General features: G+C 52.5%; 1 protein-coding gene across 1 annotated transcript; it reads left to right on the plus strand.

Moving 5' to 3' along the window:
- The first annotated feature begins 9,387 nt into the window (after positions 1-9,387).
- Positions 9,388-22,329, plus strand: LOC140122779 (fucolectin-1-like). The gene is made up of 3 exons (XM_072143978.1): positions 9,388-9,479; positions 9,620-9,905; positions 22,112-22,329. The coding sequence occupies exons 1-3, from the start codon at positions 9,410-9,412 to the stop codon at positions 22,278-22,280; spliced, it is 525 nt and encodes a 174-aa protein (XP_072000079.1). The 5' UTR covers positions 9,388-9,409; the 3' UTR covers positions 22,281-22,329.
- The last annotated feature ends 1,608 nt before the right edge of the window (positions 22,330-23,937 follow it).

The raw sequence follows: 23,937 nt of genomic DNA on the forward strand, positions 1-23,937 counted from the left end.
AGTTCCGACTCCCCTGTTCCCGGTCCGGTGGCTGTGCGCACACGTCCCCGTCTCCTAGGGCATGCGGGCACCGGCTTTAGAAAATTTAAAGGTCCAGCGTGCCGCTGACTGGCGCTGGCTGTACCCAGAACCCTTTACATACCAGCCTCTGCTTGCACACCACACCGGATCTTTGTGCCTTTCCACTTTAGAAAAAGCTTATTCCCATTTCCTCTGCATTTAGTGTCATTTCCCGTTGTGACCCGGACCTGTTCCCATTTACACTTTTTCTCTGCCAGCCCTGACCTTCTGCTCTGCCTCTGACCCTGATCCTGTGCTGCCCGTCCTGACCTCCTGCCTGTCCCTGACCATAATCTTGCCTTACATCTCTGTACCTCGCCTTGGCCACCACCGTGGACAAAGTGGCACCTGTGGAACGACCTGGTGGTACCACGTCACAGCAAGTCCAACCCGCTTTGCCGCGGGCTCTGGTGAGAACCGGGTGCCACAGCATCCGGTCCCAAGTGTCGGCTTATGTCATCATCCGCGGTGGACGCGGCTGGAGCCTGACAACTACTCTGTTACTGTATGGGCTGTGATAGACTCAGTAATGGTGGACCTGCCACTACGCCCCATTCTCTGCACATTAGGAATAAGAGGAAGTTCTGCTTCTGCCTTCTCGCCCGGCAGTCATTCATTATTCTGCTACACTGTACATATACCATGGTGTGCGCTTTAGGGACCTGGACCACCTGTTATATGTATCATTAACCAGTTTTCCCTAATAGTACTTTAGCGGGTGGTAAGAGGTGTATGGAGAGGACCCACACACTGGAAAACCCTGGATTCATGTATCCCGCATTGTCGTATGTGATAGCGCCCCCTGGAGTCCTGCTCCATCGCTGTGTATTGCAGCGAGTCTCAGTCATCTGTATTATATGTTGCTCTGGTGGAGCAGCTGCTTCTTATCAAGTATCCGGAGCAGATTGTATTTCCAGAGGAGACTAATCCGGGGATCCATTACACCCGGCTATTTGTTCTACATCCTCCATCTCCTGATAAGTCGGAGGCCACCGCAGGACAAGAGCTCGGAGCCCGGACTATTACGTTACAGCCGCTCAGCCGGGAATTATCAGATGATTAACACTACGAGCGCCTCTCCTGCCACTAGAAATAAGTCCACAGGGCGAAACATAGAGCAGCGGAGGCTGCGGAGCGTCTCAGTACAGAACAGCGATGCCGGGTCCTGGGTTACATCCAAGCGGGGGTCACATCATACAGAAACCGGAGACATAAGAACATCCGGACAGGGAAATATCCTTATGTGACCATCACGAGAAATGTCATATCTACAACCTGTTATGTGATCGCTCTTCAGGCCCCGTGAAACTTTTAGAGTGATTCCCTAAAATAATTTCTTCTTCCCCAGCGCCTGTATTCTCACATATGACTCCATCTCATGCGTATTCTCTCCAGTGCACATTAGCATTCACCACCACTTACCTGCAAAACCTGCAATGCTCAGAGTGTAGTCAAGAAAATCACATTGAATAGAGACAATACTTGGAGCAGACAAGTCACAGACTGATGACTGAGAGGGTGAATTATTAGGGACTTACCTGCAGGCGAGGGTTGTCATAGAACCGTCTGATATGTGGTGGTGGGCGCCCTCTAGTGTACTACAAACATGCTGCATCCTGTAGTAATCTCATATTAGGAGCAGCAGCGAATATTACAGTATATATTTATAGGGCAATACACCATCCAAAAGTATGGGGACCGGAGGGCTGACCTACAGCCTGGCAGGTCTCCAGCAGGTGGTGTGTGCAAGAAATATGGAGGGAGAGGCTGAGGTACTCTCTCTATACATCACTACATTGTGAAGCATGCTGTAATAATAATAATAATTCCTTTACTTATATAGCGCACACAGATACCGCAGCGCTGCACAGAGCTTGTCACATCAGTCCCTGTCCCCAAGGGGGATCACAATCTAATCACCTACCAGGATGTTTTTGGGTGTGTCAACAGAGCCCCACCGCGTTCTGCCATCCACTTCCACAGGACTCCACCGGATGCACATGTAAGTGTTAGGGGCAGTGGTTCTGATGGTAGATCTCCATTAAAGTTTAAAGAAAATTTACCATCAAAATCCATCCTGATAAACCCGGGACATTACTCATAGCTCCAGGCACCGGGACTGTGGGATCTTCTTATATTTGCCATCTATGGCCTCCTTCCTTCTAATATCAACTTTTAAAATTATGTTAATGAACCTGAAGAGTCTGTAGTAAATGTGTCCTAATGGGGGTCATTTACTAAGGGCCCGATTCACGTTTTTGCGACGGATTAACCGAATATTTCCGTTTTGCACAGATTCTCCCTGTATTGCCCCGGGATTTCGGCGCATGCGATCGGATTGTGGCGCATCGGCATGCACGCGACGGAAATCGGGGGGCGTAGCTGAACAAAACCTGACGGATTCGGAAAAACGAAAAAAAATGCTGGACACGCGCTTACCTGCACTCGGCCCGGCTTGGTGAAGATCAGTGCATTCCGAGGAACTTCAGCGCAGCAGTGACACCTGGTGGACGTCGGGGGAACTACCTTAGTGAATCACTGGAAGACCCGAATCCACCGCAGAGAACGCGCCGCTGGATGGCGAATGGACCGGGTAAGTAAATCTGCCCCAGTGTGTCTATACTTGGCCGCCATCATCAGACCGCACCAAACTTCTATGTTATCAGTTTTAACTAATGGTGGGAGACGGGAATATAGATTATTAGGGGGATATTTATCATACGCTGGCGCTTGATCACCCCGCCGCTGCAAATTCGCAGCCCGATACATCAAGAGGCTTCCGCCTCTTGATGTATTGGGCTGCCAGCAGCGCAGCGTTTATCCTACGCCAGGCAGCAACAGTAACGCCCCACGCCGGCCCACTCCCCTCCGTCCGCGCCCCCCCGGGGTGTGCAGAGGTCCTGATAAATATCCCCCTTACTCTGCAAACATTGGGACTCATTTACTAAGGGTCTGCAGACCGCACAAACTTCGGATATTCTGAGGAGTTCGGATTTGTGCTGCACGCGATCGGATTTTGGCGCAATCGCGACGGCTTTCATGCGACACAAATCGGGGGTGGTGCTTGGACGATCGGACGGATTCGGAGAAACCGCGGTATTTACACTTACATGCTAACCCCTTTTTTTCCTTTCTTTCCCTGTACCTGGCCTACACCTTTCTCATATAGGGAAGGATAATAGTAGAAATTTATATGTATAATGTTATTATAATTATCTATTTTACTCAATGGGGCAGATTTACTTACCCGGTCCATTCGCGATCCAGCGGCGCGTTCTCTGCGGTGGATTCGGGTCCGGCCGGGATTCACTAAGACAGTTCCTCCGCCGTCCACCAGGTGGCGCTGCTGCGCTGAAGTCTGCTGAAATGCACTCAAGTTCACCAGCCTATTCCTAGTGAAGGTGAGTGCAAGTTTCGCAACACTTTTTTTTTTTTTAAATGCGGTGGTTTTTCCGAATCCACCGGGTTTTCTTTCGGCCACGCCCCCGATTTCCATCGGGTGCATGCCAGCGCCGATGTGTCACAATCCTATCGCGTGCGCCAAAATCCCGGGGCAATACAGGGGAAATCGGCGCAATTCGGAAATATTCGGGTAACACGTCGGGAAAACGCAAATCGGCCCTTTGTAAATGACCCCCAATGTATGAATAAAGTTCATTTTTTAGTACTCTACAGCCATCTAGTGGTCTTACTCAATAGGTGCAGTCTGGAGGATTAATATGGTATAGAGCAGTGGTGGCAAACCTATGGCACGGGTGGCACTCAGAGCCCTCTCTATGGGCACCCGCGCCATCACCCCAGCACAGAGTTCGCCAGACAGGACTCCAGGCCTCTTGAAGTCCCAGACAGCCCAGGACCTTCTTCTTTCTACTGTATTGGGGTCCGCAGGTGCCTATATTCTTTAAACCTGTGACAGGGCAGGGAGTAATAAGTTACTGCTTAAATTGACGCATTGGCACTTTGTGAAAAATATGCGGGTTTTGGTTGTAGTTTGTGCCTAAAAGGTTTGCCATCACTGGTATAGAGTAACCTCTATATAGTTATATGTCTGAGAGAGGACAGTTTATTGGTGAAAGCACTTACATGCACCAGGAGGAAGGAACTCCGGTGGACCTGATCGGGGAAGCGACACATTCGGCAAGTCGGGCGCACAATGTAAGTGAATCTCCTCTAGACCCGGCAAGTAAATGTGCCCCATTGTGTAGATGGGACACAGATGATCCGATGCAGAACCAAGACCGTAAAATTTATGAAGAACAAATAACCCTCATAAACCAACGTAGACCCAGACAAGAACATTAGGAAAATAGGTAACACATCAGATATTCTTAAAGGGGTATTCCTCCCACGAAGACAAGTTTCTTATATAAACTCAGGATAACAAAATATCACATTCTCTAATTCACTGTTATTAACAGAAATATATCTGTGAAATTCTGTAATTCCAACCTGTCTCTATCAGTCTTGGTGTACACAATTTTGATTGTGGATCCGACCCTGGATTTTCTGGCTGTAGGGTCGGTAAGACATTTTGTTCTCCTGTCTGATGCTGCACTGAGCTCCTCGCTGCCTCCAGCGTCTCCCTCTGCATTTCAGGACGAGCTCAGGCACAAACACACACACAGACATTGGGGCACATTTACTTACCCGGTCACTGGATTTCACAGCATTGTCCGTGTATAGTGCCCACTCAGGTCAGGCAATGTTCACCATCTTTTTCTTAGGGCAAGGGTTTGCCCGCGCTCAGTCTGAATCAGTGGGAGAATCCGACGGCACGGCCGCTAATTTGTGTCGCATGGAAGGGTCGAGTGAGACACAATCCCAGCGGAGACACTTCTTATATTCCTGTGCAAGCCACGCAATCCCCAAAAAAGGTGAACTAAAGTGCAGCACGACCCTTAGTAAATGAGCCCCACTGACTATCTTCCGGCAAGCAGCATTATGAGGAAAGAAAAGCTACAGGAAGATAAGATCTTTATCCAAGGGAGGAGGAGGTAGGTATATAGCAGAGCTGTGTATGTACAACATCCCCCACCGGGGCCTTTTCTTGGGTCCTGGAGGCAGCGGGGCCCAGAATACCGGAGTGACTGGTGGTTGCGGCCTAGGCACGCTGTGTTGCGGTGCTCGGTATGGGGACCCGGAGGGCTGTCCTACAGCCTGGCAGCTCTCCAGCGGGTGGTGTATGCAAGAAATAAGGAGGGAGGGGCTGATGTACTGGTTCATCCCTGGGGCAGCCCTAAGTGTCTGTAGTATGTGTCCCTGGGTAGTGGATGGGGAAGCCCTTGATGGTAACAGCCGTATTCAGGGACCAGACGGAGGCAACGACGTGCAAAATAACTCACCCTTCTTTATTAGAACAACTGCAGGCAACAAGCCAAACGGTCTTGTACAGATGCCGGATTGTTGGAGATTCCGGATTACTGGAGTGATCATGGAGAGTGATCCTCAGGAGTAGTTCACCAGCCTGGTAGTAGGTGGAGGCTGGGATGTAGCTGTGTCCAGGTATGGAATGTTCTGTGTGAAGCACTGTCTCTGGTCACTGTGTGTTTTAGAGGATGTCTGCTCTGCAAGAGAGCTAGGGCCTAAGAGCTGCCAATGTGGTGAGGCTCAGGCCTAAGAGCTAAAAAGTTGATGTCCATGCTGAGAACAGACCAGGTGGTAAAGACCCCTTGCCCTGTCCTGTCCAGGGGTTTTATTATTCTCTGGTCAGGTGGTGGATCACTCTCCAATCACACTCCAGATCACATGGAAGAACATCATTGGATAATAAACATTATACAGATTTAACCATTGCCTTTTAAGGCAGAATGTACTGCTGCTAAATCACCTAATCACTGCATTATCCTAAAGGCGAGTTGATCAGACTCCCCTAGAGGGATCCTACAGGTAGAGGGCCTCATTCGCAAGCACTCCCTTGCCTATACATTGGCAGGGGTGTTGTATATGTTATGGCTGTCATAGCAGAGGGGAGAAAGTTATGTGAAATAGGCATCTCATGGATCTCATCATCTCTCTTTCTATGTGTCAGATACTAGTAGAATGTTCAGAAGCTAAAGGAAAGTGTATATAACCCTGTACCCTGATAATATAAGCACATTGTCAGCACACAGCATCTCATTGCACAGAGGGATCATGAAGTGTCTACTTAGAGAGTCCCCACTCACACTCTGGGATCTTACACTGACCCTCACTGAGAGATAGGAGCTAAAACAGCAATAACACTGAGTAACATTGTACAGTAAGGGGTTAAAAATTATCTTTATTGTGTAAACACCACCAGGGGATTGGAATCTCAGAATTTTCTTTCATGGGCAAATCCCTTTAACTGTTGCAAGCACTGCCCATAGTAAATATACATCATAAAGAGGTAAGTGCTCTATGGAGAAGGGTCATAAGCTGCTCCCTCTCCATACAGGGCAGGTGTCCAGTGTATTATACGGCAGGTAACTGCTGCGGTCAGGGCTGGCAACAGTTGTGGCAATTTACATGTTACCGTAGTCAAAGACGATCATTTCACATAAACAGCAGCCTCACGCAGGCTCAGCCATATTACTGCCGATTGGAACCACCCACAATATCATCAGGGGTTACCGATTAGTTGCTATGACAACTGGAAAGCCCCTGAGAGGCTCCTATTAACCCTCTCTATTACAGCCTGCTGGAGCCAGACTGTAATAAAAGATCTGCATTTTCACATTATATTGCAATGCATTTGTAGTGTAGTTTACTACCATATTTTTCGGGCTACAAGGCGCACCGGAGTATAAGGTGCACCTGATTATAAGGATGGATGACCAGCAGGGGGCAGACCTGTGCACAGTACAAGGCAGCTGTTGTCTGTAAGTAACGCATATAAAATTAATAAACAAATAAAATCGTAAACATGGAGGATATCGCCACATCCGGAAAAAGAAATCCAAATCTATCAAAATACAATTATTCCTGGCGGTGAAGCTCGTAACAGAAATTAGCCCCCAAATGTCCGAATCACCACATTTTTGCCATTTTACCAGACATAAAAGTTTGAATAAAAAGTCATCAAAAAGTGTCACAGGCCCCATGGTAGTAATGGTAGCAGTGAAAACGTCAGCTCCCCCTGCATAAAAAGACACTTTACAGAAGTTATTAGCGTCAGAATAGGACAACAGAAGGTTTTAATTTTTTAAAATCCATTAAAACATAAGGAACGCTATACAAATTTGGCGTCCCCATGATTGTACCTACCTGAAGGAAACATGAGAGGAGTCATTTGGAGTGCACAGCGATTCACTGCACACAAAAAATGGCGCAAATGTGTTTTTTAATACAGACCCCAGACCAGACTAATAGCAACCTAACATCAAACCAGACGTCCTACATACATACAGACCCCAGACCAGACTAATAGCAACCTAACATCAAACCAGACATCCTACATACAGACCCCAGACCAGACTAATAGCAACCTAACATCAAACCAGACGTCCTACATACATACAGACCCCAGACCAAACTAATAGCAACCTAACATCAAACCAGACATCCTACATACAGACCCCAGACCAGACTAATAGCAACCTAACATCAAACCAGACATCCTACATACAGACCCCAGACCAGACTAATAGCAACCTAACATCAAACCAGACATCCTACATACAGACCCCAGACCAGACTAATGGCAACCTAACATCAAACCAGACATCCTACATACAGACCCCAGACCAGACTAATAGCAACCTAACATCAAACCAGACGTCCTACATACATACAGACCCCAGACCAAACTAATAGCAACCTAACATCAAACCAGACGTCCTACATACAGACCCCAGACCAGACTAATAGCAACCTAACATCAAACCAGACGTCCTACATACATACAGACCCCAGACCAGACTAATAGCAACCTAACATCAAACCAGACATCCTACATACAGACCCCAGACCAGACTAATGGCAACCTAACATCAAACCAGACATCCTACATACATACAGACCCCAGACCAGAATCCTAAACTAAAATACCACGCTAATAACAGACCCCCAAACCAGATAACCCCCACATACATGTAGGACCCAGACTCCCTAAACTAAACTAAATCGTGACGACTCAGATGACCAGAACCTTTAACAGGGCCACCACTAGGAAGTTTGGGGCCCCTAACTGGCACATTTTGTGGGCCCCCCACCACCCACAGAATCATAATCTGACCCTGTGTGAACAGTGAGTTCCATGTAACAGGATTTCTGTGACTTGGGGTCCCCTTAACACAGTCACACTACCTCCCCCCCCCCCCCATGATGGCGGCCCAATACAGACTCAAGACCAGACTATTGAACTAATACAGACCCCAAACCAGACTTCCTACATAAATGCAGTATCTAGACCCCCGACAAATACCGAGACCCCACCATCTAACCTAAAATAGACTCAGATCCACTAAACTTTATAGCCCTTAGGCCAGACCTCCAGTTCTAATATAGATCCCAGATGAGACCACCTCATATAATACATGAGACCCTCCAAGCTAATGCACAGCTCAGACCTGACTACTCATATAGACCCATTATACCATTCAGAACGGATCTCACAGCAGACCCCCGAAACTTATTCACACTTCAGGCCTAATCCCCTAAATGAGCCTGGACTATTAGTACCCCAGACCGGGCCCCCAGACCAGACCCCCAGACCGGGTCCCCAGACCAGGCTCCCAGACCCCCAGACCAGACCGAGCCCCCAGACTAGGCCCCCAGACCAGACCCCCAGACCGCGCCCCTCAGTCCTGTCTAATAATAAAGTTCCTAGAAGAAACCTCTGTTTGCTGTAGACTTTCCCTTGGAGAAACCTGCAAATATTTGCACAGTCATAAGATCAGAGAATATTAGTGGATAATCCTCCGGTATGTGAGAGATAACCCCCTGCACCCTCGGGGTTATCATAGGATCGCACAGGTGGCGCCGCGGAGCCCATTCATCGGGGCGACTCTTGTGTCAATATTTACCCGTGTTACATGTATGTGCACATATAGATATGAGGATGTATGGCGGCCATTATACCCAGGAGGAGCCTCGAGCACAGGCGGTGCCTCATATATAGCGGCTCCTCTACCTCGTACCTCACAGAGACAGACTATCCCCGCAGGTAAGAGAAGTAATGAGAGCAGAGCTGCAGTATAAATCAGGGAGGATGTAATGATAGATGCAATAGTCAATGCAGATAATCTGTAGCCACTGATCAGAGCAGGTAACACATTGGCGATTGGGGGTTGTAGTTGTGCACTGTGATACTTGTAGTCTTATAATGACAATGTTATCGATGGAATCTAATTGTATGAATGTTGCAGATTGTTACAGGGACATCAGGAGAATGACATTACTCCATAGCGCCGCCCTGCTGTGGATTGTATCTACTGCAGCTGCTCAGGACTTCATTCCTAGTAAGAAATCTTCCTTACACCCGTTATACATGTAGTGTCTGATGAATACACTGTAACGACCCTGCAGCTGTGTCATTGGACACAAGATGTTGGTGGATTTTCAGCTTCTGGATTGATACTTTGTATCTCTTTTATTATAGACAGAAATATCGCCCTACAAGGTCGGGCGACGCAATCCTCCATATACAGCGGCACCACCAGCGCCATCAATGCTGTGGACGGGAATCTGGACTCCAACTTCTACCATGGATCCTGCTCCTGTACCAATATTGAGGTGTCTCCATGGTGGAGGGTGGACCTGCTGAGACCTCACAAGATCTCCCACATCATCATCACTAACAGAGGAGACTGCTGTGGGGAGAGGCTGAACGGAGCCAGAATCCTGGTGGGGAACTCTCTGGAAAACAACGGCAACAATAACCCAAGGTGAGCGATGGTCTGAGGGACCTCTAATAACCCAAGGTGAGCAATGGTCTGAGGGACCTCTAATAACCCAAGGTGAGCGATGGTCTGAGGGACCTCTAATAACCCAAGGTGAGCAATGACCTGAGGGACCTCTAATAACCCAAGGTCAGTGATGATCTGAGGGACCTCTAATAACCCAAGGTGAGCGATGGTCTGAGGGACCTCTAATAACCCAAGGTGAGCAATGACCTGAGGGACCTCTAATAACCCAAGGTGAGCGATGATCTGAGGGACCTCTAATAACCCAAGGTGAGCGATGGTCTGAGGGACCTCTAATAACCCAAGGTGAGCAATGACCTGAGGGACCTCTAATAACCCAAGGTCAGTGATGATCTGAGGGACCTCTAATAACCCAAGGTGAGCGATGGTCTGAGGGACCTCTAATAACCCAAGGTGAGCAATGACCTGAGGGACCTCTAATAACCCAAGGTGAGCGATGATCTGAGGGACCTCTAATAACCCAAGGTGAGCAATGGTCTGAGGGACCTCTAATAACCCAAGGTGAGCAATGACCTGAGGGACCTCTAATAACCCAAGGTGAGCAATGACCTGAGGGACCTCTAATAACCCAAGGTCAGTGATGATCTGAGGGACCTCTAATAACCCAAGGTCAGTGATGATCTGAGGGATCTCTAATAACCCAAGGTGAGCGATGGTCTGAGGGACCTCTAATAACCCAAGGTAAGCGATGATCTGAGGGACCTCCAAGGTCAGTGATGACCTGAGGGACCTCTAATAACCCAAGGTCAGTGATGGTCTGAGGGACCTCTAATAACCCAAGGTGAGCAATGACCTGAGGGACCTCTAATAACCCAAGGTGAGCAATGACCTGAGGGACCTCTAATAACCCAAGGTCAGCGATGGTCTGAGGGACCTCTAATAACCCAAGGTCAGCGATGACCTGAGGGACCTCTAATAACCCAAGGTCAGTGATGATCTGAGGGACCTCTAATAACCCAAGGTGAGCAATGACCTGAGGGACCTCTAATAACCCAAGGTGAGCAATGATCTGAGGGACCTCTAATAACCCAAGGTGAGCAATGATCTGAGGGACCTCTAATAACCCAAGGTGAGCAATGACCTGAGGGACCTCTAATAACCCAAGGTGAGCAATGATCTGAGGGACCTCTAATAACCCAAGGTGAGCAATGACCTGAGGGACCTCTAATAACCCAAGGTGAGCAATGATCTGAGGGACCTCTTATAACCCAAGGTCAGTGATGATCTGAGGGACCTCTAATAACCCAAGGTGAGCAATGATCTGAGGGACCCCCAATAACCCAAGGTGAGCAATGATCTGAGGGACCCCTAATAACCCAAGGTCGAGATGATATAAGGGACCTCTAATAACCCAAGTTCAGCAATGATCTGTGGGACCTCTAATAACCCAGTGGCCCCCACCAATCTTAATCCAACCCTGTCTCGCACCTCTCCAATCCATCCTAAACTCTGCTGTCCGGCTCATCCATCTATCTCCTGGCTTGTCCTCTGCCTCTCCTCTCTGCTGCCCGGCTCATCCATCTGTCTCCTGGCTTCTCCTCTGCCTCTCCTCTCTGCTGCCCGGCTCATCCCTCTGTCTCCTCTGCCTCTCCTCTCTGCTGCCCGGCTCATCGCTCTGTTTCCTGGCTTCTCCTCTCTGCTGCCAGGCTCATCCCTGTGTCTCCTGGCTTCTCCTCTGCCTCTCCTCTCTGCTGCCCGGCTCATCCCTCTTTCTCCTGGCTTCTCCTCTCTGCTGCCAGGCTCATCCCTCTGTCTCCTGGCTTCTCCTCTGCCTCTCCTCTCTGCTCCCCGACTCATCCCTCTGTCTCCTGGCTTCTCCTCTCTGTTGCCCGGCTCATCCCTCTGTCTCCTGGCTTCTCCTCTGCCTCTCCTCTCTGCTGCCCGGCTCATCCCTCTGTCTCCTGGCTTCTCCTCTGCCTCTCCTCTCTGCTGCCCGGCTCATCCATCTGTCTCCTGGCTTCTCCTCTGCCTCTCCTCTCTGCTGCCCGGCTCATCCCTCTGTCTCCTCTGCCTCTCCTCTCTGCTGCCCGGCTCATCGCTCTGTTTCCTGGCTTCTCCTCTCTGCTGCCAGGCTCATCCCTCTGTCTCCTGGCTTCTCCTCTGCCTCTCCTCTCTGCTGCCCGGCTCATCCCTCTGTCTCCTGGCTTCTCCTCTCTGCTGCCAGGCTCATCCCTCTGTCTCCTGGCTTCTCCTCTGCCTCTCCTCTCTGCTCCCCGACTCATCCCTCTGTCTCCTGGCTTCTCCTCTCTGTTGCCCGGCTCATCCCTCTGTCTCCTGGCTTCTCCTCTGCCTCTCCTCTCTGCTGCCCGGCTCATCCCTCTGTCTCCTGGCTTTTCCTCTGCCTTTCCTCTCTGTTGCCTGGCTCATCCCTCTGTCTCCTGGCTTCTCCTCTGCCTCTCCTCTCTGCTCCCCGGCTCATCCGTCTGTCTCCTCTGCTTCTCCTCTCTGTTGCCCGGCTCATCCCTCTGTCTCCTGGCTTCTCCTCTGCCTCTCCTCTCTGCTGCCCGGCTCATCCCTCTGTCTCCTGGCTTCTCCTCTGCCTCTCCTCTCTGCTGCCCGGCTCATCCCTCTGTCTCCTGGCTTCTCCTCTGCCTCTCCTCTCTGCTGCCCGGCTCATCCATCTGTCTCCTGGCTTCTCCTCTGCTTCTCCTCTCTGTTGCCCGGCTCATCCCTCTGTCTCCTGGCTTCTCCTCTGCCTCTCCTCTCTGCTGCCCGGCTCATCCATCTGTCTCCTGGCTTTTCCTCCGCCTCTCCTCTCTGCTGCCCGGCTCATCCATCTGTCTCCTGGCTTCTCCTCTGCCTCTCCTCTCTGCTACCCGGCTCATCCCTCTGTCTCCTGGCTTCTCCTCTGCCTCTCCTCTCTGCTCCCCTGCTCATCCCTCTGTCTCCTGGCTTCTCCTCTGCCTCTCCTCTCTGCTACTCGGCTCATCCCTCTGTCTCATGGCTTCTCCTCTGTCTCTCCTCTCTGCTGCCCGGCTCATCCATCTGTCTCCTGGCTTCTCCTCTGCATCTCCTCTCTGCTGCCCGGCTCATCCATCTGTCTCCTGGCTTCTCCTCTGCATCTCCTCTCTGCTGCCCGGCTCATCCCTCTGTCTCCTGGCTTCTCCTCTGCCTCTCCTCTGCCCGGCTCATCCCTCTGTCTCCTGGCTTCTCCTCTCCTCTCCTCTCTGCTGCCCAGCTCATCCCTCTGTCTCCTGGCTTCTCCTCTGCCTCTCCTCTCTGTTGCCCGGCTCATCCCTCTGTCTCCTGGCTTCTCCTCTGCCTCTCCTCTCTGCTGCCCGGCTCATCCCTCTGTCTCCTGGCTTCTCCTCTGCCTCTCCTCTCTGCTGCCCGGCTCATCCCTCTGTCTCCTGGCTTCTCCTCTGCCTCTCCTCTCTGCTGCCCGGCTCATCCATCTGTCTCCTGGCTTCTCCTCTCCTCTCTGCTGCCCGGCTCATCCCTCTGTCTCCTGGCTTCTCCTCTGCCTCTCCTCTCTGCTGCCCGGCTCATCCCTCTGTCTCCTGGCTTCTCCTCTGCCTCTCCTCTCTGCTGCCCGGCTCATCCATCTGTCTCCTGGCTTCTCCTCCGCCTCTCCTCTCTGCTGCCCGGCTCATCCCTCTGTCTCCTGGCTTCTCCTCTCCTCTCCTCTCTGCTGCCCGGCTCATCCCTCTGTCTCCAGGCTTCTCCTCTGCCTCTCCTCTCTGCTGCCCGGCTCATCCCTCTGTCTCCTGGCTTCTCCTTTGCCTCTCCTCTCTGCTGCCCGGCTCATCCCTCTGTCTCCTGGCTTCTCCTCTGCCTCTCCTCTCTGCTGCATGGCTCATCCCTCTGTCTCCTGGCTTCTCCTCTGCCTCTCCTCTCTGCTCCCGGGCTCATCCCTCTGTCTCCTGGCTTCTCCTCTGCCTCTCCTCTCTGCTGCCCGGCTCATCCCTCTGTCTCCTGGCTTCTCCTCTGCCTCTCCTCTCTGCTGCCCAGCTCATCTCTCTGTCTCCTGGCTTCTCCTCTGCCTCTCCTCTCTGCTGCCCGGCTCATCCCTCTGTCTCCTGGCTTCTCCTCTGCCTCTCCTCTCTGCTGCCTGGCTCATCTCTCTGTCTCCTGGCTTCTCCTCTGCCTCTCCTCTCTGCTGCCCGGCTCATCCCTCTGTCTCCTGGCTTCTCCTCTGCCTCTCCTCTCTGCTGCCCGGCTCATCCCTCTGTCTCCTGGCTTCTCCTCTGCCTCTCCTCTCTGCTGCCCGGCTCATCCCTCTGTCTCCTGGCTTCTCCTCTGCCTCTCCTCTCTGCTGCCCGGCTCATCCCTCTGTCTCCTGGCTTCTCCTCTGCCTCTCCTCTCTGCTGCCCGGCTCATCCCTCTGTCTCCTGGCTTCTCCTCTGCCTCTCCTCTCTGCTGCCCGGCTCATCCCTCTGTCTCCTGGCTTCTCCTCTGCCTCTCCTCTCTGCTGCCCGGATCATCCCTCTGTCTCCTGTCTTCTCCTCTCCTCTCCTCTCTGCTGCCCGGCTCATCCCTCTGTCTCCTGGCTTCTCCTTTGCCTCTCCTCTCTGCTGCCCGGCTCATCTCTCTGTCTCCTGGCTTCTCCTCTGCCTCTCCTCTCTGCTGCCCGGATCATCCCTCTGTCTCCTCTGCCTCTCCTCTCTGCTGCCCGGCTCATCCCTCTGTCTCCTCTGCCTCTCCTCTCTGCTACCCGGATCATCCCTCTGTCTCCTGGCTTCTCCTCTGCCTCTCCTCTCTGCTGCCCGGCTCATCCCTCTGTCTCCTGGCTTCTCCTCTGTCTCTCCTCTCTGCTGCCCGGCTCATCCATCTGTCTCCTGGCTTCTCCTCTGCCTCTCCTCTCTGCTGCCCGGCTCATCCCTCTGTCTCCTGGCTTCTCCTCTGCCTCTCCTCTCTGCTGCGCGGCTCATCTCTCTGTCTCCTGGCTTCTCCTCTGCCTCTCCTCTCTGCTGCCCGGCTCATCCCTCTGTCTCCTGGCTTCTCCTCTGCCTCTCCTCTCTGCTGCCCGGCTCATCCCTCTGTCTCCTGGCTTCTCCTCTGCCTCTCCTCTCTGCTGCCCGGCTCATCCCTCTGTCTCCTGGCTTCTCCTCTGCCTCTCCTCTCTGCTGCCCAGCTCATCTCTTTGTCTCCTGGCTTCTCCTCTGCCTCTCCTCTCTGCTACCCGGCTCATCCCTCTGTCTCCTGGCTTCTTCTCTGCCTCTCCTCTCTGCTGCCCGGCTCATCCCTCTGTCTCCTGGCTTCTCCTCTGCCTCTCCTCTCTGCTCCCGGGCTCATCCCTCTGTCTCCTGGCTTCTCCTCTGCCTCTCCTCTCTGCTGCCCAGCTCATCTCTCTGTCTCCTGGCTTCTCCTCTGCCTCTCCTTTCTGCTGCCCGGCTCATCTCTCTGTCTCCTGGCTTCTCCTCTGCCTCTCCTTTCTGCTACCCGGCTCATCCCTCTGTCTCCTGGCTTCTCCTCTGCCTCTCTTCTCTGCTGCCCGGCTCATCTCTCTGTCTCCTGGCTTCTCCTCTGCCTCTCCTTTCTGCTGCCCGGCTTATCTCTCTGTCTCCTGGCTTCTCCTCTGCCTCTCCTTTCTGCTACCCGGATCATCCCTCTGTCTCCTGGCTTCTCCTCTGCCTCTCCTCTCTGCTGCCCGGCTCATCCCTCTGTCTCCTGGCTTCTCCTCTGCCTCTACTCTCTGCTGCCCGGCTCATCCCTCTGTCTCCTGGCTTCTCCTCTGCCTCTCCTCTCTGCTGCCCAGCTCATCTCTCTGTCTCCTGGCTTCTCCTCTGCCTCTCCTCTCTGCTGCCCGGCTCATCCCTCTGTCTCCTGGCTTCTCCTCTCCTCTCCTCTCTGCTGCCCGGATCATCCCTCTGTCTCCTGGCTTCTCCTCTGCCTCTCCTCTCTGCTGCCCAGCTCATCTCTCTTTCTCCTGGCTTCTTCTCTGCCTCTCCTTTCTGCTGCCCGGCTCATCGATCTGTCTCCTGGCTTCTCCTCTGCCTCTCCTCTCTGCTGCCCGGCTCATCCCTCTGTCTCCTGGCTTCTCCTCTGCCTCTCCTCTCTGCTGCCCAGCTCATCTCTCTGTCTCCTGGCTTCTCCTCTGCCTCTCCTCTCTGCTACCCGGCTCATCCCTCTGTCTCCTGGCTTCTCCTCTGCCTCTCCTCTCTGCTCCCCGGCTCATCCCTCTGTCTCCTGGCTTCTCCTCTGCCTCTCCTCTCTGCTCCCGGGCTCATCCCTCTGTCTCCTGGCTTCTCCTCTGCCTCTCCTCTCTGCTGCCCGGCTCATCCCTCTGTCTCCTGGCTTCTCCTCTGCCTCTCCTCGCTGCTGCCCGGCTCATTCCTCTGTCTCCAGGCTTCTCATCTGCCTCTCCTCTCTGCTGCCCGGCTCATCCCTCTGTCTCCTGGCTTCTCCTCTGCCTCTCCTCTCTGCTGCCCGGCTCATCCCTCTGTCTCCTGGCTTCTCCTCTGCCTCTCCTCTCTGCTCCCCTGCTCATCCCTCTGTCTCCTGGCTTCTCCTCTGCCTCTCCTCTCTGCTCCCCGGCTCATCCCTCTGTCTCCTGGCTTCTCCTCTGCCTCTCCTCTCTGCTGCCCGGCTCATCCCTCTGTCTCCAGGCTTCTCCTCTGCCTCTCCTCTCTGCTGCCCGGCTCATCCCTCTGTCTCCTGGCTTCTCATCTGCCTCTCCTCTCTGCTGCCCGGCTCATCCCTCTGTCTCCTGGCTTCTCATCTGCCTCTCCTCTCTGCTGCCCGGCTCATCCCTCTGTCTCCTGGCTTCTCCTCTGCCTCTCCTCTCTGCTGCCCGGCTCATCCCTCTGTCTCCTGGCTTCTCCTCTGCCTCTCCTCTCTGCTGCCCGGCTCATCCCTCTGTCTCCTGGCTTCTCCTCTGCCTCTCCTCTCTGCTGCCCGGCTCATCCCTCTGTCTCCTGGCTTCTCCTCTGCCTCTCCTTTCTGCTCCCCGGCTCATCCATCTGTCTCCTGGCTTCTCCTCTGCCTCTCCTCTCTGCTGCCCGGCTCATCCCTCTGTCTCCTGGCTTCTCCTCTACCTCTCCTCTCTGCTGCCCGGCTCATCCCTCTGTCTCCTGGCTTCTCCTCTGCCTCTCCTCTCTGCTCCCCGGCTCATCCCTCTGTCTCCTGGCTTCTCCTCTACCTCTCCTCTCTGCTGCCCGGCTCATCCCTCTGTCTCCGGGCTTCTCCTCTGCCTCTCCTCTCTGCTGCCCGGCTCATCCCTCTGTCTCCGGGCTTCTCCTCTGCCTCTCCTCTCTGCTGCCCGGCTCGTCCCTCTGTCTCCTGGCTTCTCATCTGCCTCTCCTCTCTGCTGCCCGGCTCGTCCCTCTGTCTCCTGGCTTCTCCTCTGCCTCTCCTCTCTGCTTCCCGGCTCATCCCTCTGTCTCCTGGCTTCTCCTCTGCCTCTCCTCTCTGCTTCCCGGCTCTTCCCTCTGTCTCCTGGCTTCTCCTCTGCCTCTCCTCTCTGCTTCCCGGCTCTTCCCTCTGTCTCCTGGCTTTTCCTCTGCCTCTCCTCTCTGCTGCCCGGCTCATCCCTCTGTCTCCTGGCTTCTCCTCTGCCTCTCCTCTCTGCTTCCCGGCTCTTCCCTCTGTCTCCTGGCTTTTCCTCTGCCTCTCCTCTCTGCTTCCCGGCTCTTCCCTCTGTCTCCTGGCTTTTCCTCTGCCTCTCCTCTCTGCTGCCCGGCTCATCCCTCTGTCTCCTGGCTTCTCCTCTACCTCTCCTCTCTGCTGCCCGGCTCATCCCTCTGTCTCCTGGCTTCTCCTCTGCCTCTCCTCTCTGCTCCCCGGCTCATCCCTCTGTCTCCTGGCTTCTCCTCTACCTCTCCTCTCTGCTGCCCGGCTCATCCCTCTGTCTCCGGGCTTCTCCTCTGCCTCTCCTCTCTGCTGCCCGGCTCATCCCTCTGTCTCCGGGCTTCTCCTCTGCCTCTCCTCTCTGCTGCCCGGCTCGTCCCTCTGTCTCCTGGCTTCTCATCTGCCTCTCCTCTCTGCTGCCCGGCTCGTCCCTCTGTCTCCTGGCTTCTCCTCTGCCTCTCCTCTCTGCTTCCCGGCTCATCCCTCTGTCTCCTGGCTTCTCCTCTGCCTCTCCTCTCTGCTTCCCGGCTCTTCCCTCTGTCTCCTGGCTTCTCCTCTGCCTCTCCTCTCTGCTTCCCGGCTCTTCCCTCTGTCTCCTGGCTTTTCCTCTGCCTCTCCTCTCTGCTGCCCGGCTCATCCCTCTGTCTCCTGGCTTCTCCTCTGCCTCTCCTCTCTGCTTCCCGGCTCTTCCCTCTGTCTCCTGGCTTCTCCTCTGCCTCTCCTCTCTGCTTCCCGGCTCTTCCCTCTATCTCCTCGGACCTTATCCTGGAACCCTGACCTCACTGTGTCATGTTTTGTGGCTTAGGGAGGAAGTGTCCCGTGGTTGTCCCGTATCACCTAGGATACTAGAGGTAGGTAGGCAGTTGATAGCTGGGGGGGGCTCAGCTTAGGGCTCCCTGTCCTGTCTGTCCTTTCCTTTGCTCCAAGCCGCCCTCCTTACAGGTTCACAATGTGACTGATTATAGTCCTATATATTATAGAGAGTCATCTAGTAGTGTAGATAACAGGTATATATTGAACATATATGTAGGATGCAGCGTCAGGTGATGAATCGTTTGTGAAAGGCAGAAGAATATTCCATGAGGACGGTGCAATCTGTTATAATCTAATATGTAATGGTGATATACATTTATAGCTGAAATACAAAACACAATGTAAAACCTTTTTTTTAACTGTTTGTAACTTTGTCAAGCAGAACTGATGTGTTCTGGTGATTTCAGGCCATTATACTGTAGATGGACCTGTGTAATACCTTTATTCTGCCAGAAGGTGGCAGAAGATGAATGAATGTAGTAATGCACCACAATGACCAGTAGATGGCAGGAGTGGGCAGTGCACCTTGTGTCAGAGAATTGTGTAAGTTGCAGCCCTTCTGTGGAGGCGGAGAGGAAGAGGAGGGCAGGTAAGTGTACATGTACATATAGAGAGAGTGCAGCCTGATGGCCCAGGGAGTTTGAGGGAGGATGGATCCAGGGATTTTCCTATGGTGGTGGAGATCACATGTGACTTTTCAAAATGATTTTTAGCAACAGCCCCATCCCAAAGCCTCGTATTGTAGTTATATAGCACATATAATATCTCATATAATCGATATTCCAGATAGAAGTACAAGATTAAAAACAAGGAGTTTCCAAAATGAAAACCAGGTATTATGTGTAAAATAGCAGATAGGATCCGGTACAGCGCTCCACAATCACCAGACACAAGCGCTGAGTGTATCTCATAGGAAACCAGAGCTTCCCCGAGCTCCCGTCCAGTGACTATTCTGATGCAGGATAAGATTTGGGCAGTTCCAGAACCTTAACTTTTTCAAAGTTTCGGCCGCAATCGATTTGGTCTTCTCATAGTTGAGGAAACTTTCAACTTTTCTGCAACTTCACTCGTCCCCTGCAAACATGACATCAATGTTGTCTCCTCACACCAAGGAAAACACCCGGATGGATCCTCCCTCACACCCCTTGGATTTGAAGTCTATGGGGGTCATTTACTAAGGGCCCGATTCACATTTTCCCGCCGTGTTACCCGAATATTTCCGATTTTCCCTGTTTTGCCCCGGGATTTTGGCGCACGCGATCGGATTGTGGTGCATCGGCGCTGGCATGCACACGACGGAAATCGGGGGCGTGGCCGAACGAAAAAAGTGTCGCAGGACTCGTGCTTACCTTCACCAGGATAGGCCGGTGAACTTCAGTGCATTCCGGGGAACTTCAGCGCAGCAGCGCCACCTGGTGGACGTCGGAGGAACTACCTTAGTGAATCCCGGCCGGACCCGAATCCACCGCAGTGAACGCGCCGCTGGGTCGCGAATGGACTGGGTAAGTAAATCTGCCCCTATATTCTCTCTATCAGGGGCGGATTAGGACAGCCCTGGGTCCTGGGCCGTATGATGAATATTATGGCCCCTACAAGTCTGCAATCACTTCCTATAAATGGGACTAGAAGCTTCTTGGGGAATGGAGGACGTGTCCCTTCTGCTGCTTTCAATCTGCAAGTTCAGGACTTCAAAGGAGCAGGAACAGATGGACATGGATTTCATGGGTGAAGGTCCTTCTCAGTATAACATTTGGTGGGTGGTTTGGGTGACCATGGACCCTGGGCTACCACCCAAATATAATACACACACACATATATACAGTATATATATATATATATATATATATATATATATATATATATGTATATGCTCTCTATATACATGTACACTTACCTGCCCTTCTCTCATCCTACTATACAGATGGACTACTGTACAAAACTCCAACCTTACTTACACTGCCATCTACTGGTCATTATGCAGCAATACTACACCCATTCATCTTTATGTAGCGCTCCTGCACCATCTACTGGCAGAAAAAGGGTATAACACAGGCATATGTACAGTATAACTAAGGGTGGTGTCACATGGTGCGTTCTTTGACAGTTCTTGCTGCGTTTTTGCATGTTTACCATGTGTTTGGCTGCTTTGAATCCTGTATTAACATTTTCTCAGCTTCTTAAACTACCACTAATGAAGAAAAACTGATTCAAACCAGCCAAACGCGCGCATTTCCAGTGCTCCCCTGGCGCTGCCCTGTATCTGCTCCCCCGGCGCTGCCCTGTATCTGCTCCCCTGGCGCTGCCATGTATCTGCTCCCCCGGCGCTGCCCTGTATCTGCTCCCCTGGCGCTGCCATGTATCTGCTCCCCAGGCGCTGCCATGTATCTGCTCCCCCGGCGCTGCCCTGTATCTGCTCCCCTGGCGCTGCCATGTATCTGCTCCCCCGGCGCTGCCCTGTATCTGCTCCCCTGGCGCTGCCATGTATCTGCTCCCCAGGCGCTGCCATGTATCTGCTCCCCTGGCACTGCAACGTATCTGTTCCCCTGGCGCTGCCATGTATCTGCTCCCCCGGCGCTGCCATGTATCTGCTCCCCCGGCGCTGCCACGTATCTGCTCCCCCGGCGCTGCCATGTATCTGCTCCCCCGGCGCTGCCATGTATCTGCTCCCCCGGCGCTGCCACGTATCTACTCCCCCGGCGCTGCCATGTATCTGCTCCCCCGGCGCTGCCATGTATCTGCTCCCCCGGCGCTGCCATGTATCTGCTCCCCCGGCGCTGCCATGTATCTGCTCCCCCGGCGCTGCCATGTATCTGCTCCCCTGGCGCTGCCATGTATCTGCTCCCCTGGCGCTGCCCTGTATCTGCTTCCCTGGTGCTGCCATGTATCTGCTCCCCCGGCGCTGCCATGTATCTGCTCCCCCGGCGCTGCCATGTATCTGCTCCCCTGGCACTGCCATGTATCTGCTCCCCTGGCACTGCCACCATGTATCTGCTCCCCTGGCGCTGCCATGTATCTGCTCCCCTGGCGCTGCCACCATGTATCTGCTCCCCTGGCGCTGCCCTGTATCTGCTCCCCTGGCGCTGCCCTGTATCTGCTCCCCCGGCGCTGCCATGTATCTGCTCCCCTGGTGCTGCCCTGTATCTGCTCCCCTGGCACTGCCATGTATCTGCTCCCCCGGCGCTGCCCTGTATCTGCTCCCCTGGTGCTGCCATGTATCTGCTCCCCTGGCACTGCCATGTATCTGCTCCCCTGGCGCTGCCATGTATCTGCTCCCCTGGTGCTGCCATGTATCTGCTCCCCTGGCGCTGCCATGTATCTGCTCCCCTGGTGCTGCCATGTATCTGCTCCCCTGGCGCTGCCATGTATCTGCTCCCCTGGTGCTGCCATGTATCTGCTCCCCTGGTGCTGCCATGTATCTGCTCCCCTGGCGCTGCCATGTATCTGCTCCCCTGGTGCTGCCATGTATCTGCTCCCCTGGTGCTGCCACGAATCTGCTCCCCTGGTGCTGCCATGTATCTGCTCCCCTGGTGCTGCCACGTATCTGCTCCCCTGGTGCTGCCATGTATCTGCTCCCCTGGTGCTGCCATGTATCTGCTTCCCTGGTGCTGCCATGTATCTGCTTCCCTGGTGCTGCCATGTATCTGCTCCCCTGGCGCTGCCATGTATCTGCTCCCCTGGTGCTGCCACGAATCTGCTCCCCTGGTGCTGCCATGTATCTGCTCCCCTGGTGCTGCCACGTATCTGCTCCCCTGGTGCTGCCATGTATCTGCTTCCCTGGTGCTGCCATGTATCTGCTTCCCTGGCACTGCCATGTGATGATATAACAATTCTCTGTTTCATCCCAGCTGTGCAGAAATCAGGTCTATACCCAATGGGGGCACCAAGACCTTCCAGTGTAACAACATGGTGGGTCAATACGTCAACATCATCCTGCAAGGAAAGACCAACTATCTCCAGCTGTGCGAGGTCCAGGTGTATGGCGTCTCTGAATCCAATGATCATCTCTGCTTCTAGCCCCGACATACAGACAGGAAATGCAATCATTGGGATTCAGGGGTGGAAGAAAAAATAAAGTTATCACATTCACTTGTGACATGGAGTCTGGCATTTACCTGGGTGCCCTGGCCTTATGGGGGAGGAATACCTGGGGGCACACCTGATCTGTACTCAGAGATATCACTGTGTTATCTGTGGTGTTACATGGGACTGCAGGACACATCTACTACATGATCTGTACTCAGAGATATCACTGTGTTATCTGTGGTGTTACATAGGACTGCAGGACACATCTACTACATGATCTGTACTCAGAGATATCACTGTGTTATCTGTGGTGTTACATAGGACTGCAGGACACATCTACTACATGATCTGTACTCAGAGATATCACTGTGTTATCTGTGGTGTTACATAGGACTGCAGGATACATCTACTACCTGATCTGTACTCAGAGATATCACTGTGTTATCTGTGCTGTTACATAGGACTGCAGGACACATCTACTACATGATCTGTACTCAGAGATATCACTGTGTTATCTGTGGTGTTACATAGGACTGCAGGACACATCTACTACATGATCTGTACTCAGAGATATCACTGTGTTATCTGTGGTGTTACATAGGACTGCAGGACACATCTACTACATGATCTGTACTCAGAGATATCACTGTGTTATCTGTGGTGTTACATAGGACTGCAGGATACATCTACTACCTGATCTGTACTCAGAGATATCACTGTGTTATCTGTGGTGTTACATAGGACTGCAGGACACATCTACTACATGATCTGTACTCAGAGATATCACTGTGTTATCTGTGGTGTTACATAGGACTGCAGGACACATCTACTACATGATCTGTACTCAGAGATATCACTGTGTTATCTGTGGTGTTACATAGGACTGCAGGACACATCTACTACATGATCTGTACTCAGAGATATCACTGTGTTATCTGTGCTGTTACATAGGACTGCAGGACACATCTACTACATGATCTGTACTCAGAGATATCACTGTGTTATCTGTGGTGTTACATGGGACTGCAGGACACATCTACTACATGATCTGTACTCAGAGATATCACTGTGTTATCTGTGGTGTTACATAGGACTGCAGGACACATCTACTACATGATCTGTACTCAGAGATATCACTGTGTTATCTGTGGTGTTACATAGGACTGCAGGACACATCTACTACATGATCTGTACTCAGAGATATCACTGTGTTATCTGTGGTGTTACATAGGACTGCAGGACACATCTACTACATGATCTGTACTCAGAGATATCACTGTGTTATCTGTGGTGTTACATAGGACTGCAGGTCACATCTACTACATGATCTGTACTCAGAGATATCACTGTGTTATCTGTGGTGTTACATAGGACTGCAGGATACATCTACTACATGATCTGTACTCAGAGATATCACTGTGTTATCTGTGGTGTTACATAGGACTGCAGGACACATCTACTACATGATCTGTACTCAGAGATATCAATGTGTTATCTGTGGTGTTACATAGGACTGCAGGACACATCTACTACATGACCTGTACTCAGAGATATCACTGTGTTATCTGTGGTGTTACATAGGACTGCAGGTCACATCTACTACATGATCTGTACTCAGAGATATCACTGTGTTATCTGTGGTGTTACA

The sequence above is a fragment of the Engystomops pustulosus genome, chromosome 3 (assembly GCF_040894005.1).
Source record: "Engystomops pustulosus chromosome 3, aEngPut4.maternal, whole genome shotgun sequence".
Taxonomy (NCBI): domain Eukaryota; kingdom Metazoa; phylum Chordata; class Amphibia; order Anura; family Leptodactylidae; genus Engystomops; species Engystomops pustulosus.